Source organism: Sparassis crispa, assembly GCF_003851025.1.
Source record: "Sparassis crispa DNA, contig_000001F, whole genome shotgun sequence".
NCBI lineage: Eukaryota > Fungi > Basidiomycota > Agaricomycetes > Polyporales > Sparassidaceae > Sparassis > Sparassis crispa.
This window is the reverse complement of record NW_020939748.1, coordinates 3,329,983-3,347,825: the sequence shown is the minus strand read 5'-3', so window position 1 is coordinate 3,347,825 and position 17,843 is coordinate 3,329,983. Positions and strand designations below refer to the sequence as shown.

At 43.8% G+C, this 17,843-nt stretch overlaps 6 protein-coding genes across 6 annotated transcripts; all 6 read left to right on the top strand.

Moving 5' to 3' along the window:
* Positions 1-9,218: 9,218 nt before the first annotated feature.
* On the top strand, positions 9,219-10,217 carry SCP_0211970 (hypothetical protein; the record flags this gene model as incomplete). Its single annotated transcript, XM_027755107.1, has 1 exon — positions 9,219-10,217. The coding sequence occupies one exon, from the start codon at positions 9,219-9,221 to the stop codon at positions 10,215-10,217; it is 999 nt and encodes a 332-aa protein (XP_027610908.1).
* A 284-nt stretch (positions 10,218-10,501) lies between these two features.
* Positions 10,502-11,005, top strand: SCP_0211960 (hypothetical protein; the record flags this gene model as incomplete). The annotated part of the gene is made up of 1 exon (XM_027755106.1): positions 10,502-11,005. The coding sequence occupies one exon, from the start codon at positions 10,502-10,504 to the stop codon at positions 11,003-11,005; it is 504 nt and encodes a 167-aa protein (XP_027610907.1).
* A 324-nt stretch (positions 11,006-11,329) lies between these two features.
* Positions 11,330-11,815, top strand: SCP_0211950 (hypothetical protein; the record flags this gene model as incomplete). The annotated part of the gene is made up of 1 exon (XM_027755105.1): positions 11,330-11,815. The coding sequence occupies one exon, from the start codon at positions 11,330-11,332 to the stop codon at positions 11,813-11,815; it is 486 nt and encodes a 161-aa protein (XP_027610906.1).
* A 72-nt stretch (positions 11,816-11,887) lies between these two features.
* On the top strand, positions 11,888-12,439 carry SCP_0211940 (hypothetical protein; the record flags this gene model as incomplete). Its single annotated transcript, XM_027755104.1, has 1 exon — positions 11,888-12,439. The coding sequence occupies one exon, from the start codon at positions 11,888-11,890 to the stop codon at positions 12,437-12,439; it is 552 nt and encodes a 183-aa protein (XP_027610905.1).
* A 74-nt stretch (positions 12,440-12,513) lies between these two features.
* On the top strand, positions 12,514-14,073 carry SCP_0211930 (hypothetical protein; the record flags this gene model as incomplete). The annotated part of the gene is made up of 1 exon (XM_027755103.1): positions 12,514-14,073. One exon carries the CDS (start codon positions 12,514-12,516, stop codon positions 14,071-14,073), a length of 1,560 nt encoding a protein of 519 aa, XP_027610904.1.
* Positions 14,074-14,492: 419 nt separating this feature from the next.
* Positions 14,493-15,167, top strand: SCP_0211920 (hypothetical protein; the record flags this gene model as incomplete). Its single annotated transcript, XM_027755102.1, has 1 exon — positions 14,493-15,167. The coding sequence occupies one exon, from the start codon at positions 14,493-14,495 to the stop codon at positions 15,165-15,167; it is 675 nt and encodes a 224-aa protein (XP_027610903.1).
* Positions 15,168-17,843: the final 2,676 nt, after the last annotated feature.

The following is a 17,843-nucleotide window of genomic DNA, read 5'->3' as shown; positions in this document are numbered from 1 at the left end:
TCTGTACAGCATGCACTCCTTACATAATCTGCCCACATTCACGGTGAATTTTTGGCAAAGATAGGCTAAATAACTTACCTGTTATCTAGGCAGGTTCTGCTGAAAACATTTGAAACCTATCCTGAAGTAAATATAACTCTACAATAAGCTTTCCATATCTACAACTTTTAGATAAATCTGGAGTCACTTATGCTAAACTTTTTCACTTTAGCTTTCAAATAAGTTTTGTGTAACTCTCACCAGATTGTTGGAAATTGCATCCAGTGCACATTCACTGCTGCAGAGATTCCCAGACACAATATACATATATTCTGCTCCTTGAATGGTGCAGAAGTGGCCAGTGAGCTCAACTCTCACACCATGGCCTCTCTGTTTACCAAGTCATTTCAGGCTTCTTTCAGCATAGAGGCATTTCAATCTCAACCTTCTTCAGCTGGATCAACCCAGTATGCTACATCTCTTGCAATGAGCTCTCTATTCATCTCGAGTTGAGGACAATTGCACTATGGCTGGTGCTGCACTTGATCCTGGCAGCAATGATGAGCTTTAGCCCAGATGTTACATCATATGCACTTCACATCCTAGTGAACTTCTTCTCTATGCTTTCTTTTATACTCACTACTGATATATTGTACATTCTACAGAGTTAGATCAGATCATCGTGTACCTAACCACAGATGTCCCCCACCTGTCACTGTACTCCATTAACTATACACACACTCCACACGTCCATTTTTGAGCAATGTCTTTTACTGAAATAGCTGATAATGACTCAGTTAGAAAACAAATTTCATACTGTGAGTCTGAGACTGCAACAGATGCTGTATTATGAGCCAATTAATTAGTTGCAAGTGCAGATTACATCAGACTTGAAACTGCTCATATCTTCCTGCTCAGTGAGGTGGACACTGTAAGCTTCTTCTAGTCATGTTCACTTCAATTTCATCTTATATGACTGTCAGTGAAGTGCACTTCAGGGTATCTCCCATCCCTAGCTCTTAGCCTCAATATAATCTACTGTTCGTTGTGGCTAAGAGCCTCTCAGGAGGTGGTCTGCCCATGGAATTTGTGGATGGCCCACTGGCCTTGTGAGATATCTCACAGTTGAGGAGGTTTTGATATGGAAGCTACTTATTGGTACTATCTGAAGTGACTCATGAGCTTCAGGTCTTCCCTGTTATATAGGTTCTCCCATGAACCTCCCTCATGTTATTACTGGTCAAAGGGTGCCAGGGGGTATTTTGAACTTCCTATAGTCTGGTATTTGTTACGGGGGCCAGTCGTGCCACCGTGCATCCGGTTCATTGTCTAGTGACTAGGCCTTTGCAAGGGCTCAAGTCAATCGTGAGGGGTCCAACCTCCAGTCATAGCGATGACCAGAGGTCGGCCCAGTGGAGCAGTCTTATGAACGCTTGGCCGCTGTCTGCAGACCAAGGTCGATCTGTCGCACAGATGTAGATGGTAAAACTGGTTGATGTGTAACCAGGACAAGATGGGGACTCCAGCTTGTCCTGTCGGTCTTATATACAAGTACAGGCGTCTGTCTACCTGTAATACTAGAACTACGATTGGTCCATCGGTATCAATACAAGGGCACAGGGTTCGTATACCTGTCCCACGGTCGTGAGAATGCTGAGTCAGTCATGACTCTGCGTGAGAGACAATCTGTCCATATGGAGATAAGGTCGTGCTGCAAAGACAAGGCAGCAGCGAGGTCATCGTGCATCTAGCGCATGTATCAGGGTCTAGGGCCATGCCCATGAGGTTCGGTATTTGTATCGTAAGGGTAAGGCAAAGGTGAGGCAAACATGCCTTTGTCGCATGTGTGATAGGAAGAGGATCCAAGGCTTGCGCACAAGGCGCACATCGTCAGATGATCATATAGATCCGTGCCAGATAGATAAGGGCGATGACCATGATGACATCATGGTCATGTGGTAGGTGACATCATTGTCACATGGTCAGTCTAGGCTCTGTGACGTCATTGTCACGTGATCGGTAAAGGTAGAGGTGGAAGTCGTCCGTGCGTTCCTCAGAGAGGAGCTTTGTAGCAGTATTTTCCATTTTCTGGCTTATAGCTCATATAATAGATACTTTGCTGCTTGGTTTCTTCTTACTATGCATGCTAGACCTATATTTCTAAGGCTGTAAATGTATATTGCGCATTTCACAAATGTAAACTGACATTTGATTATGGTATATAGGTGTTTTTCTAAGTATGTTGAGACATTTTGCCAGAGTATATCTTTTAAGCTTAAATGACTTGTTAGAGTAGATGTCATTCCAGACCTTCTTGAACAACTGACTTGTCAATGCAGGAATAAATTATATATTTTGTACTATATCATATAATAGAAGCTGCTATCATAGACTACCAGTTAACTTTAGATTATAATATATGCAAATTCATTTGTATATGTAGTGCTGAGTATATACTATTTATTACCACTTCAGGATACCCTTCTGACCTAGCTCTTAGCTTCAACATAATCTATAGTGTGTTGTAGCTAAGAGCCTCTCAGATGTCAGACAGACTATGGACATTTCTTGATATAAAGAGACAATGGGATATCCCTCTGTACTGAGGCAATGGGATGTCCCTCTATATTAGGACAATGAAACATCATTTTATAGGTCCTATTGTGTCCTTTAGCACAGAATGTTGTGTAGTAAATACATCTGCCCCAAGTACAACTTCCTCAGACTACTGGACTAAATACCTTGCTTTTCTGTTTAAATATATCTTTGTGGGGAGAATCTTATTTCTTTTACTAGTATATAGCTTATTCTATCTCTTAACCTCTATAATGAAAGTTATAGAATGTCCACATCAGATACTATACAATAAATATTGTATGAGGTTAGATTGGGCACTATAACAGAAAGTGTCAAATATATTTTGAAACACAGAAATAAGCACTATTATATAGCCTGTTTCAGTTATTATATAATCTGATAAACCTGCTGTATATACTAGTAAAGGCAATAGAGTATTTCTAACATCATGAGTGAATTTAGAAACTTAGTGTGGGATTTTCCACTTTTTTTAGCATTTCTCCTTTTATAGACACCTCTGCTCTTATTAGATACAAATAAAGCAATACTTTATACTATTATATTATATACTTTTATAATCAGCTTACCCAGAAAGCATACCTGAATGCTAGCTAGAATCAATTAATTTAGCTGTGGGATGGTCCAAAAGGGATGTCCCAAAGATGACCCCAAGCATCATGTGACAAGTAATGATCCTTAGGGATATAGGGATATCAGGGCAAATAAGGGGCTTTAGGGCAGACAAAGACCTTCCTTTACTATCAGCCCATTACTTTCCTATATAGGACTGCCCACATATTATGAACTGCCCACATAGGGACGTAGTCCTTAGCATTAGACTCTGGACTGACCTACCCCTGGCCAGCTCTTAGCTGTGACCAAACACCAGAACTGTTATAGCTACTTGCTGGGGACCTTGAGTATTCTGAAGGGATTGCCAAACTAAACACAGTGATGCTTCTCTCATTGATGACATACTGCTTGTACAATAGTTCAATCTTCTTAAAGAGGATATCCTCAGGAACCACAATTTGCAGTATCAGGCTGTTCTGGATATTCCTTAGGATGAAGATGTCCCTTTTCTCACTATGTACATAGATGTTCGTCAAGACAGAATATGCTAGAACACTTCCATCAGAAACATGTCTCATCTGTGGTGTCTTTAGTCCTTGTGAAAAGCTTTGTGCAAGTTATTTTTAAGTCCAAAGTGACATACTATCCTGTGCAGCTCTCAAGAGTCATTTTTCCTGCTGTTCATCCACCTTCACTTGCTAATGTTGCCTTAAAAAAGTATAAAGCAATATTATCGCATGCTGAACAGTCTCTGACCCCACCAAAGGACCAGGTGAAGCCTAGCATCCTTAAAAAATGTGTGGCATTTTCCTTAAGTGATGTAACAAGCTATTCTGACCACCATTGCAAGAGAATATAATGCATTAATAGTTTTAAATGATGATGCATCTGCTGCAGCATTTCTAGATGATAATGATGTCTCATCCAGTTCATGCCCTCATTATTGTCCTTCTCACAATAAAGAAAAACTTCAGATTTCATGATTGTCCTTGTGGCAGGTGAATAAATAATAGTCATATGCTGGGTTCATTAGCACTGAGCTCCTACTTGTCCAGATGTTGGACTATGATGCCGAGATGAGTTTCAAAGATGAGTAGTTAGGTACTCCAGATATTTAACTGTCAAGCAAGGGTATAAACTCAAGAAAGGAACTTTTTATCATGTATGACTGCGTTAAGATATTAGGCCAGGTTAAGGAACTAGAAGACATTTCTTGCTAAATTGCAATGGACCTTAAGGGCATCAGCTTTCTGAGAAATTCTGAAATGGTCACATATACAACCTGATGAGCATATCAAAGAGTAAATTTGGCAAATGTCTCATAAATTTCTACTTTAACATCATATTACATTATGTAGTATAGTTCACAAAGTCTATCCATTCATTAAAAACAAATGTTCCTGTTTCTTTACCCACATTTAGGAGCTCCTTCACTATACCTCGTACCTGGCATTGAATTCTGTCTATGTTTTGAATATTAGGTGACAGGACTCTCAGAGCATGGAGCTCTTATTCTATGGCCATCAGCTCATTATACTCATCTTCTAGGCAATATATTTGAAATTGCTAGAGGAAATGATTATCATGTTTGAGAAGGAAGTGTTAATGGGAATTCTACTGCCAACCCTTGATAAGCATATTTACAATGATCTCAGTAGCATTGAGCCAGCTGTGGTTCCCACCATTGTATTACAATTGCCCACAACACTGGGCAGGCCATTGTGCACAACTCACCAGCCATTGTAATTGTAATAACACTGGGCACATTGTAATACAATGGCAATTACAATGCCGGCCACATTGTAATTGAAAAAAGAAGTGTTCACAGTCAGAGTTGAACCCCTGATCACATGACCAAAGTTTTGCTTATGTAAACTACATAAGACACATGCTTTAACCACTACACTATTGGTGCTTGCTATTACTTCAACCTCAATTGTATATAATGAGTCTGTCCACTACAATATAATATACAAGCTTCTAATGCACATTTTAATATTATATCTAATACTATTACTTTAAAGAATTAGAAAAAGAGATAAACAAGTAAGAGAACATAAATAGACACTATAATAGTATTTAACAAAGAGTTAAGAAAGGAACAGTAACAAGTGTTAGTATTTGTAATAGAAGCTTGTATATTATATTGTAGTGGACAGACTCATTATATACAATTGAGGTTGAAGTAATAGCAAGCATTAATGGTGTAGTGGTTAAAGCACATATTTTATGTAGCTTATATAAGCAAAACTCCGGTCATGAGGTCAGGGGTTCAACTCTTACTGTGAACACTTCTTTTTTCAATTACAATGTGGCCAGCATTGTAATTGCCATTGTATTACAATGTGGCCGGCATTGTAATTGCCATTGTATTACAATGTGCCCAGTGTTATTACAATTACAATGGCTGGTGAGTTGTGCACAATGGCCTGCCCAGTGTTGTGGGCAATTGTAATACAATGGTGGCCACCACTGGTGATTGAGCTCAGCTACTCCTTTATATGTGATTCTTGCAACCTATGTGTGCAACATGCATGATACCTCTATGATGCACTGCTGAACTCCAATTAGTTTAATGGATGACATATTTACACCACACAAATGACAGTGAAGTCATGTGAAATTCTGCTGGAGTTAGGAAATGGTACAAAGCTTGCAAAAACTGTTTGGCTCTTATGTTTGCCCTATATCATCATGGCTTCAGTCAATCTGTAAAAGGTATTAAGCTATGCCTCTTAATGCTCATCAACATGCTACTCCATCTGAGAAACTTTTACTGGTTTCAAAAGTACCTCAATGATATCATAACTTATAAGAAAATCCTGCGCAATCAAGAAAAGCAGTACATAATCCTATGCAGCATGCCTTCACCAGTTGGCAAGTTGTTCATCCAATGGATGATATTTGTGGTGCCTACGATGAAGATCCTTGCAGCTAATGTGTTTACTCAGAAATTCATGCTTTACTTTAGAGAAATAATGTTCATAAGTTTTTATGGTAATTGAGATTCAGATGATTTATCTAAGGTTCTAATGGCAGTTTCAGGCAAGCCTGTTCTCAATGGTGATTTGGGGTACTCTATGGGCTTAGCAAAGACAAGACACTTCCTAATCACTATCATGCACAAGTATACCCATGAGATCTTTGATGAGTACATGCTGATGGAGGAGGTCCTGAATGAGCAAAGTGATCATAAAGGTGACATAGCCATATATTATGTTCTTGATTTTGTCAGCATTCAGAATGTTTCTGCTGGGAAACTTGTCAATTTCATGCAGTTAAGCTTAGCTTAGCATACATTGGTCCTTTCAAACTTGACTCAAGTGCTTATACTGACCACAGTATAATGATCACCTTCTTTCATTACTATACTGGCTTCCTTAGATGCTGAGGGGTTAGTAGAGGAGATGGTTGCATGGCTAGAACATGAATTTGGACTTTGATCTGGATGATGCTTATTGCAAGTCCCCCTTGAAATTCAAGGCAAAGTTGAAATGACTGATTACCACGGGCAGGTGCAGGAATCCAAAGAATGTGAAGCAAAAATGTTTAAAAAAGGCAACCACCTTTTTAGGATTATCCTTTACCCCAGATTTAACCCTAAAGGCCTGGGATAATAGTCAGTATTCTCTTGGCCGAAAATTATACAAATATAATAGCACTTGCTTGGAGTGGGCTGATGCTAACACATGGCAAGGATGATTCCTGATTTTAATATCTATCAGGCCTACACTTCTAATATTGACTTATAACTTGGGTGATTTAATAAAAATGTCTGGTGTCAAGCAAGACTTCAAATCTCCACAAATTCTGAGATAATCAGACTGGTCTTAAGTCAGATTATATCCCAGTTGTTACTGAAGTAAATTAGGTGTTAGAAATAAGAACAAAGTAGTAGAATACCCTTCTTGGATAAAATACTAACTTCAGTAGAGTTGACTGATATAAGTACATCGACTCCGATATCAGACCTTGAGACTTATAAACTTAAAGACTTGTGCGATAGACTTTGTAATTCAGTAAGTACAATGTTATGTACTTATAAACTACTAGTGACTTAGACAGAGATTTTACTACTTGACTTAGTAGTACTTGATTGCTTGGCACGTGACTGTATGTAAATATCAGTGTGAATATATGTATATTATTTTTCCTGTCTCAGATAAGGGCCTTTATATACTAAAACTTGGGAAAATGAGGTCCTAAGCATAATAGACAAGAACAATCGAAAAGAATAATAGGAGGATGAACAATTGCCTATATACAATAATAGGTTGTTCATAAAATATACTAAAAATGGTGTTCAATAGTCAGAAGGTTCAATAGAAACAATAACGAAAATAAACAATAGCTAAGTAAATCAATAAGAATAATAGTCACTTGAATCAATAGGAACAATAGTTCTTAGTGTTATGAATAGTAGGCTATTGTCTTGTAATAATAAATAAATAGAAATAATAGCTAGGCTATTGTTGTACTCATTTATACAGCAAATAACAAATAGAATCAACGAAACATTTCAACAAGTTACAAACATAACAAACAGTGTACTGAGCACTTGTAACTAAAAGTATGACCAGGGATAATAGTGAAAGGATATAAACATAATTCCCTAAGCTTCGATCAAACCCAGTGTCTTCATCTTATATTTTTCTCCTTCACGATCTAACCCTCGATAAGTGAAGTCCATTGAACATCTGCTTAGCAGATGAATGACGATTGTGAGAATAGGGGGAAGGGGACTGAGTGTTACAACGCTCCCCACTTGTGACGCGTCTTTTCTTTTTCTTTTCCTTGTTCCCTTTACGTTACCAGACCACGTGATCCAACACGTGACTCATCGGAGCGCAACCTCCGATTCTTTATCCAGATGTCCAGAACCCCTAGTCTAGGGTTACACCGGATCCAACTCCGGACCTTCTTCTTATTGCACATGCAAGACGTGCATGTATGCCTCATCTTTACCTCGTTCCGATACACGACTCGTTATCCCCATTAGTACTGATTATCTCTCACGACCTTACTCAGCTTTCCCATACATATTACTTCCTCATTGTTACCCTGCTTAGACATCGTTTCACCTTATCTAACCAATGAACGATCCTGCATTACTGCGTAGTACTGCGGATACCTTTTGTATAAGTAGACGACCTTGTCGAGCTGGATCCCCATCTCGACCTGGTTACCATTAAACCAGCTTTTCACTTGCCTTTGACTGAGATCGACCGTCAGTAGCAGACAGCTACTACGAGTCATAAGAACAAACTCTGATCGACCTTCAGTGCGAGGACATCGCCAGAAGTGTCACTTAAACGGACTTGTGTCTTAGACTAAGACCTTGTCTCGTGACGACTCGACTAGACGCTCGTGTTTCGCTGCCGCGTAACATTAGGTCGAGATCTTATTACTCTCTGTGACTTCCTAGAGTCTAACAACGAACTACCGACCGGACCGAACCTTGAAGACTGAACGATACACCCAATTCGATTGCTAAAGCACCGTTTGAGATTACTCTGTAATCGAGGTAGCTGAAGGGATAGACTGATCACTCATCTTCGGAGAGGGGTCTGTCCGAGAGACCAATAGGCCGAGGAGGCTGAGGTAATCACTCGAGCAATCAGCAAATAGGCGTATCAGTTTGAAGACAGAAGACACTCTACAGGCTTGTTAGCCGATGACGAACGAACCCACTTAGTTAAGGACGGTGTGCAGTCTACGTGTAGACATAGGCCACACAGAAGAATTTATCCACGCTGGATTTTAACTACATCAACCCGACCGCTCTTCCAGAGCAGTACCGCGAGCACCTCCCATCCCAAGCGGAGTGGAGCACAGAACGAAACGCACATTTCATAGGAGGAAGGCCTGTATTCATCAGGCCAGACAATCACAACTTCGACTACTCCCCAGAGGAATTTGAAAGGACACTTCCCCATAATCTTGGTGGAATAGTGCTCCAGCACATCGCAGACAGCGGTATAACGACCTCCTATCCAGGAGAAAGACCAGACGCCCCTTGGAACCCCCCTGCCCAGAATCCTGTACCCTAACCGACTCTTGCACCAATCGTACCCGATTACATACCACCGATGGCTACAGTTACCACGGATGAAGGACGTCACCATGTTAGCCAGAAGGAACTTGGTTTTAGAAAACCCGAGATCTTCAACGGTTCAGACCGTTCGAAGCTTAGGGAATTTATAAACCAATGCAAGAACTACATGGCCGGAAATAGCCATGTCTACCAAGAGGACAATCAGAAGATCGCATTCGTGCTATCGCACATGCAAGGAGGAACAGCAGGATCATGGGCACAGAGCTTCATAGAAACGGAACTCACCAATGATGACTTCCTTTCTTATGGGAGCTGGAGAGACTTCATTGCGAGTGTGAACAAAGCATTTGGCGATGAAAATATTGAAGAAACCGCTCGTACCTTGCTGCGTAACATCAAGCAAGGAACTCGTACTGCGGACGACTACATTGCCGAATTCCGATCGCTTGAATCCAAGGCGAAACTAGAAGATGCCGGAAATATCGAGTATTTCAAGTGGGGGCTTAACGACCCACTCCGACAAAGGATATATGGGATGGAAAGCATGCCCAAGACACTTGACAAGTGGTACGAATACGCCTCGCGGTTTGATAACCAATGGAGATCTGCTCAGATCTTCAAGCGAGGAGCCACTACGACGACGCGAGGAAAGGGCCAATCTGTCCATCGTCCCTACTACTCGGCTTCTGCAAAGGATCCAAACGCGATGGATGTTGATCGTGTCAATATCTCGCGCTTATCCCCGAACGAGCGACAAAAGAGAATGAAAGAAGGATTATGTTTCCTATGCGGAAAGAAGGGCCATATAGCCAACGACAGACAATTCCACCCCCAGTCTGGAAGTTTCACCCGTGCTAGAACGATACAGCCCGGGTTAGACACAGACACGATCACATGGATCAAGAAGATGCGAGAAGACCTCGCACAGAAGAAGGAGACGTCGAAGGAAGAAACCAGAGAGGAACAGATCGCCTATGTGCGAAATGTCTTCAACGACATGACTGATGAAGAACGAACCCAATTGGGTTTTTGAGACGACGGCCACTAGTAATGCATGGACCGTCGCATCTTACCGTATCTCCCCTCGTTATTTGTAACACTAGCGGAAATTCAATCACTGTGAATATTTCGTTGGGAGAGAAGGAAGACGTTACAACAGAAGCCTTGATCGATTCCGGTGCAGCCGAAACGTTTATGAACATTCGTTTTGCGGAAGAAAACAATTTCATCAGATGGGAATTACCGAAACCGATTACAGTCATAAATGCAGATGGCACACCAAATCAAATGGGCACCATTACTCATTGTACCTGGAAGATGATGAAAATCGGAGGAAGGAAGACGCTTACTCGCTTCCTCTTGACCGGCATTGGCAAAGAAAACATACTTCTCGGCATGCCGTGGCTTAAACGCCTCAATCTGATGATCAACTGGGAAACCGGTGACTTTTGGTTTGGTAAAGACGCCAAATGGCCACCGAAACCCACCGTCGAAGATGCACCAGATGAAGAAGTTTCGATTTTCAAGGAAGATGGACTCCCAGAGTTAATCACCACCGAAACTTCCCCTACCTCATTTGGGCATTCAGAATCTATCAGAGAAATCGTGGCCGATAACACTGAGCGTGGCGAGTTACCCGCAGTGCGGAATGATACCGAACCAGATGACCCACCATCAGAACCCCCTATGGATCAGCTCGATGACGACGATCTAGTTATATCCTATATTGCAGGAGAGCCAGTTATTGGGATATTTGAACCCATCAGGAAGGAGTCACCTTTGACGAATGAAGAGACTGAAACCGCAGTCTTCACCTTATGAAGAGGCCCCGCCATTGGAAGAATGACACACAGTACTCGATCCCCATTATTCTGTAACGCACAGAATACGGTCTTTTACAAACCATCTGGTAAATCACAAGAATTGGCACAACAGGCACACAAGGAAGCATCAGCTGTAGACAAACCCAAAACCGTCGAGGAGTTGGTCCCCAACTACCTCCACGATTTGAAGTCCGTCTTTGAAAAGAAAGCAGCTGAACGCTTTCCAGAAACCAGGCCTTGGGACCACGCCATTGATTTGAAACCCAATTTTATTCCACGTGACTGTAAAGTCTATCCATTATCGCTCAAAGAACAAGGAGCGATGGATGACTTCCTAGAAGAAAATCTGCGAAAAGGATACATCCGACCGTCGAAATCTCCCATGGCTTCACCATTTTTCTTCGTAGGAAAGAAAGACGGAGCACTACGTCCCTGTCAGGATTACCGATACCTGAATGAAGGGACGGTGAAGAACGCCTATCCTCTTCCACTCATCTCTGACCTTATGGATCAATTCAAAGGCGCATCGATCTTTACGAAAATGGATTTACGCTCCGGATATAACAATGTCAGAATCAAAGATGGTGACCAATGGAAGGGTGCATTTAAGACAAATCGCGGACTTTTCGAACCTATGGTCATGTTCTTTGGACTCTGCAACTCCCCGGCGACTTTCCAAATGATGATGAACGCACTCTTCAAGGACATGATCGATGAGGGATGGATAGTCATTTACATGGATGATATCCTCATCTTCTCAAATGATTTGGAAGAACATTACGTTCGAACCCGACGCGTACTCCAATGACTCAAAGACAACGACCTATTCCTTAAACCGGAAAAGTGTTTCTTTGACGTTAAAGAAGTCGAATTCCTAGGCATGATCATTCGAGAAAACTACATTGGCATGGACCCTATCAAACTTAAAGGAATTGCAGAATGGCCTGAACCAAGCACGGTAAAAGGTGTTCGCTCTTTCCTAGGGTTTGGAAACTTCTATCGGAAGTTTATTGCCAACTTCTCGGATATTGACAAACCATTGACGAATCTTATGCGCACTGCCGCTGGATCTCCACCTTTTGAATGGACGACAGAATGTCAGATGACTTTCGACACATTGAAGCAACGATTCAGTACCGCCCCAGTACTGTTACTGCCTGACAAGGCAAAACCCTTTATTGTTGAATCCGACGCTTCCAAGTTTGCTACGGGTGCAGTTTTACGCCAAGCCGACATCAATGGAGACCTCCATCCTTGTGCCTACATTTCACAGATGCTCAATTCAGCTGAACGGAAATCTATGATCGCGAACTCCTCGGAATCATTCGAGCCCTCACTGAATGGCGCCATTATCTTGAAGGCTCTCCCCATCCCGTCGAAGTTCGCAGTGATCACAAGAACCTCACATACTTCCGTACAGCTCAGAAGTTAAACCGCCGACAAGCACGATGGAGTCTCAAATTATCACAATTTGATCTTCACCTCATCCATGTCCCTGGCACTCAGATGATTCAATCTGATGCACTCTCTCGTCGTAATGGACTCGATGACAGTGAAAGTGACAATGAAGGTCGCATTCTTTTACCCAACGCACTATTCGTGCGATCCATTTCCCCGACACTATTCGACGAAATCAGGAATCACGCAGCAAAAGACCTCATTGTTCACGAAGCCCTCGAAGCGATTGCGCACAAAGGGCCATTCCCCATGAAATCATCGCTTTCCGACTGGGAAGTTCGCGATGGTGTCATCCTCTACAAAGAAAAGATTTACGTTCCACCATCCGAAACCCTTCGTCGTGACCTCGTTCGACTACATCACGACTCCCCTGCCATGGGTCACCCTGGAAAGTTCAATACTCTTGAACTGTTACGTCGTGAATTCTGGTGGCCCGGCATGTATGCATTTGTCTACAATTATGTTGAAGGCTGTGCTGCCTGTCAACAAATGAAACCGAATACTCATCCAACTCGTATTCCTTTGGAACCAATTCCCGCCGACCCACACGCATTACCATTTTCCTGTTGCACCACCGATTTTATTACCGACCTCCCCATTTCCAACGGTTTTGATGCAATTATGGTCGTAGTAGACCATGACCTTATGAAGGGGGTGATTCTTACGCCCTGCCTCAAAATGATCACAGCCAAAGGAACGGCCAAGATTTTTCATGACAAAGTATACTCGCGATTTGGATTACCCGACCGAATCATCTCGGATAGAGGACCTCAATACGCATCCAAGGTCTTCCAAGAGTTAAATCGACTACTCCAGATCAGATCATCAATGAGCACAGCTTATCACCCTCAGACGGACGGAGAAACAGAGCGAGTCAACCAGGAGCTGGAAATCTATCTTCAACTCTATTGCGGAAACAACCCTGAAACATGGGCCGACCGCCTGCCAGACCTCGAGTTTTGTCATAACACAAGGGAACACTCGGCACGGAAGATGAGCCCATTCCGCATCATGATGGGATACGAACCATGTGGACTCCCTTCTGTATTTCCGACCACGAACATTCCATCGGTTGAATCCAGGCTTGACATGTTGCAGAAGATAAGACTAGAAGCACTAGCCATGCACGAGTTAGCCCGGCAACAGATGGCGGACCGAGTCAGACAAGGATCGCCGAAGTTTACACTAGGACAGAAGGTCTGGCTAGACTCGAGGAACCTGAAGGTCAATTACGCCTCGCGCAAGATAGCACCAAAGCGTGAGGGGCCATTCGAAATTGTCGAAGTCATCGGACCAGCCAACTATCGTCTCAAACTCCCGAAGACCTGGCGAGTTCATTCCGTATTCCACGCCGCCCTTCTATCTCCTTATCGCGAAAACGATATACATGGTCCGAATTACGTGAACCCACCACCTGATGTCGTTGATAACGAAGAAGAGTACGAAGTCGAAGCCATCCTGAATCACAAGACGTACCGAGGTCATCTGAGGTACTTAGTCAAGTGGAAGGGATATTCTTCAGCAGAAAACTCGTGGGAACCTACCCACAATTTACAGAATGCCAAGCGAATCCTCGATGCATATAAAAGGACCAGGGGAATCCAGTAGAGGAGAAGAAACCCGGAATGACTACCACGGCGGTTTTCCTCATCATCTTCCTAATCGTCCTCCACTGCACAACCCTCGCCTTTCTTTGGATCATCCACCGAATCCTTATCAGACGACTTGTCGAACACACACTCTTCACGCGAGACAGCCCGCACGCTAACGGCTGGGGTGATCAGAACGATGCCTGGAACTGATCAGGCAGCTCTTATCTCTGTGGGAATACTCTTTATCGTCCAATGGATTTTCATCTATTTGATTATTACCCGGATCCACGACATTCTATTTCACATCACAGATAACCGTGACCCCCTTAACGACCGAAAGGTATAAAAGGGGGAGAAAATGACATATCATCAATGCCCACTTCCGCTATAGACGACCTTGTTCACAATATACTCGCTGAAGTCGCCTCCACAATTATGAGCATACCCGCATCGCCTACGCTTGTCAATGGAGTACCCTCTCGAGCACAGACACCCTTTATCCGCACCTCATCGCCCTCACCTTTTATCGAACTCAGTCACGCATCAGACGAACAAGAATTTGCCACACGTCTGGTCTCAGCTATCCGTGTTCCTGTCGACTTCACAGATATCCTCGTCGCCTTACGAAATCGCCCGCAAGATCGACAAGCGGTGGTTTCCATGCAACGAGCATTAGAAATGGTCGAGTGGATGCAGACGGCCAGACAAGAGCTCATCGCAGCAGAAGAAAGGACGAGTAGAGCCCGGACCAGAGTCGACCAAGTCTGGTCGTTGATGCGCAGTACGGTCACTCGTACAGCACAAGAGATTTGGAGGGAGCATGGGGACGAAGACATCGGACACATCCTCGGATACACCACTAATGGAATACCCGCATCCACTCCTCGCTCGTTGCCAGAACCAATTCCCGTTCGACCTCGCCCTCCTCGTTCGCACGTACCCAGTGGACGATCTCCGTTATCCCAACCATCTTTCTCGACTGCGTCCACTTCTTCGCGTCGCAGTCATCCCTACAGGGATGGACGTATCCCCGAACAAGGATCACGAACCAGCCGGCGGACATGCTACAGATGTGGAGGAGATCATTATGTCCGCGACTGCCCCCGATGACGATGAAGATCACAATATTTCTTGTGGGACAAGAAACGTTAGACAGGAGCTGATGTTACAATGCTCCTCACTTGTGGCACATCTTTTCTTTTTCTTTTCCTTGTTCCCTTTACGTTACCAGACCACGTGATCCAACACGTGACTCATCGGAGCGCAACCTCCGATTCTTTATCCAGATGTCCAGAACCCCTAGTCTAGGGTTACACCGGATCCAACTCCGGACCTTCTTCTTATTGCACATGCAAGACGTGCATGTATGCCTCATCTTTACCTCGTTCCGATACACGACTCGTTATCCCCATTAGTACTGATTATCTCTCACGACCTTACTCAGCTTTCCCATACATATTACTTCCTCGTTGTTACCCTGCTTAGACATCGTTTCACCTTATCTAACCAATGAACGATCCTGCATTACTGCGTAGTACTGCGGATACCTTTTGTATAAGTAGACGACCTTGTCGAGCTGGATCCCCATCTCGACCTGGTTACCATTAAACCAGCTTTTCACTTGCCTTTGACTGAGATCGACCGTCAGTAGCAGACAGCTACTACGAGTCATAAGAACAAACTCTGATCGACCTTCAGTGCGAGGACATCGCCAGAAGTGTCACTTAAACGGACTTGTGTCTTAGACTAAGACCTTGTCTCGTGACGACTCGACTAGACGCTCGTGTTTCGCTGCCGCGTAACACTGAGCAGAATCTTGCACTGATAGGATTGAGGAGATTGCCTACACTGAGTGACCGTAAAGAGAGGTGAAGTCGATGTATATGCCGATGGATGGGATCACAGTGTCTCAAGCAATATACTCGTCCTCAAGGGTAGTTGGCATATAGGTGCGATATATTTTAAGGAAAGGTTGGTGTTGTCCTTTCTCATTTGCTGCTCTTACAAGTTGAGCATGGAGATCTTCCCGTGTAGGATAGAATCTTTACGTGAGACACAAATCATGTGTGTCAACCACCTCACACTTGAAATACAATGTTCTCGTTGTGGAGAAAAGACACGTACTTTTGCGTTGTCGACTCGAGGTATGCACGGGCCTTGGCCGGAGGAGCTTTGACTCCAGGTCAAGCGAGTGGTACTTCACCGGTCGTGGCAAAAGGGAAAGTACGCCGGGCTATCACAGTTGTTCGTTGATATCAAATTTATGATAGTGGGTTAGGGATGCCTGAGCTATACGTGCGGTTCGTTGGCTGAAGTCGGGATGATAGTCTGCACAATACAGATGGGGAAATGTGGGTGGGAATGCCTAGCAACCGTGTGCGAGGGCTTGCTTTCTGTCTTCTGATATGATGTGTTATGCGGCAGCGAAACACGAGCGTCAAGTCGAATCGTCACGAGACAAGGCCTTAGTCTAAGACACAAGTCCGTTCAAGTGACACTTCTGGCGATGTCCTCGCACTAAAGGTCGATCAGAGTTCGTTCTTATGACTCGCAGTAGCTGTCTGCTACTAACGGTCGATCTCAGTCAAAGGCAAGTGAAAAGCTGGTTTAATAGTAACCAGGTCGAGATGGGGATCCAGCTCGACAAGGTCGTCTACTTATACAAAAGGTATCCGCAGTACTACGCAGTAATGCGGGATCGTTCATTGGCTAGATAAGGTGAAACGATGTCTGGGCAAGGTAACAGTGAGGAAGTAATATATATGAGAAAGCTGAGTAAGGTTGTGAGAGATAATCAGTACTAATGGGAATAATGAGTCGTGTATCGGAACGAGGTAAAGATGAGGCATACATGCACGTCTTGCATGCACGATAAGAAGAAGGTCCGGAGTTGGATCCGGTGTAACCCTAGACTAGGGGTTCTGGACATCTGGATAAAGAATCGGAGGTTGCGCTCCGATGAGTCACGTGTTGGATCACGTGGTCTGGTAACGTAAAGGGAACAAGGAAAAGAAAAAGAAAAGATGTGCCACAAGTGAGGAGCATTGTAACATCAGCTCCTGTCTAACGTTTCTTGTCCCACAAGAAATATTGTGATCTTCATCGTCATCGGGGGCAGTCGCGGACATAATGATCTCCTCCACATCTGTAGCATGTCCGCCGGCTGGCTCGTGATCCTTGTTCGGGGATATGTCCATCCCTGTAGGGATGACTGCGATGCGAAGAAGTGGATGCGGTCGAGAAAGATGGTTGTGATAACGGAGATCGTCCACTGGGTACGTGCGAACGAGGAGGGCGAGGTCGAACGGGAATTGGTTCTGGCGACGAGCGAGGAGTGGATGTGGGTATTCCATTAGTGGTGTATCCGAGGATGTGTCCGATGTCTTTGTCCCCATGCTCCCTCTAAATCTCTTGTGCTGTACGAGTGACCGTACTGCGCATCAAAGACCAGACTTGGTCGACTCTGGTTTGGGCTCTACTCGTCCTTTCTTCTGCTGCGATGAGCTCTTGTCTGGCCGTCTGCATCCACTCGACCATTTCTAATGCTCGTTGCATGGAAACCACCGCTTGTCGATCTTGCGGGCGATTTCGTAAGGCGACGAGGATATCTGTGAAGTCGACAGGAACACGGATAGCTGAGACCAGACGTGTGGCAAATTCTTGTTCGTCTGATGCGTGACTGAGTTCGATAAAAGGTGAGGGCGATGAGGTGCGGATAAAGGGTGTCTGTGCTCGAGAGGGTACTCCATTGACAAGCGTAGGCGATGCGGGTATGCTCATAATTGT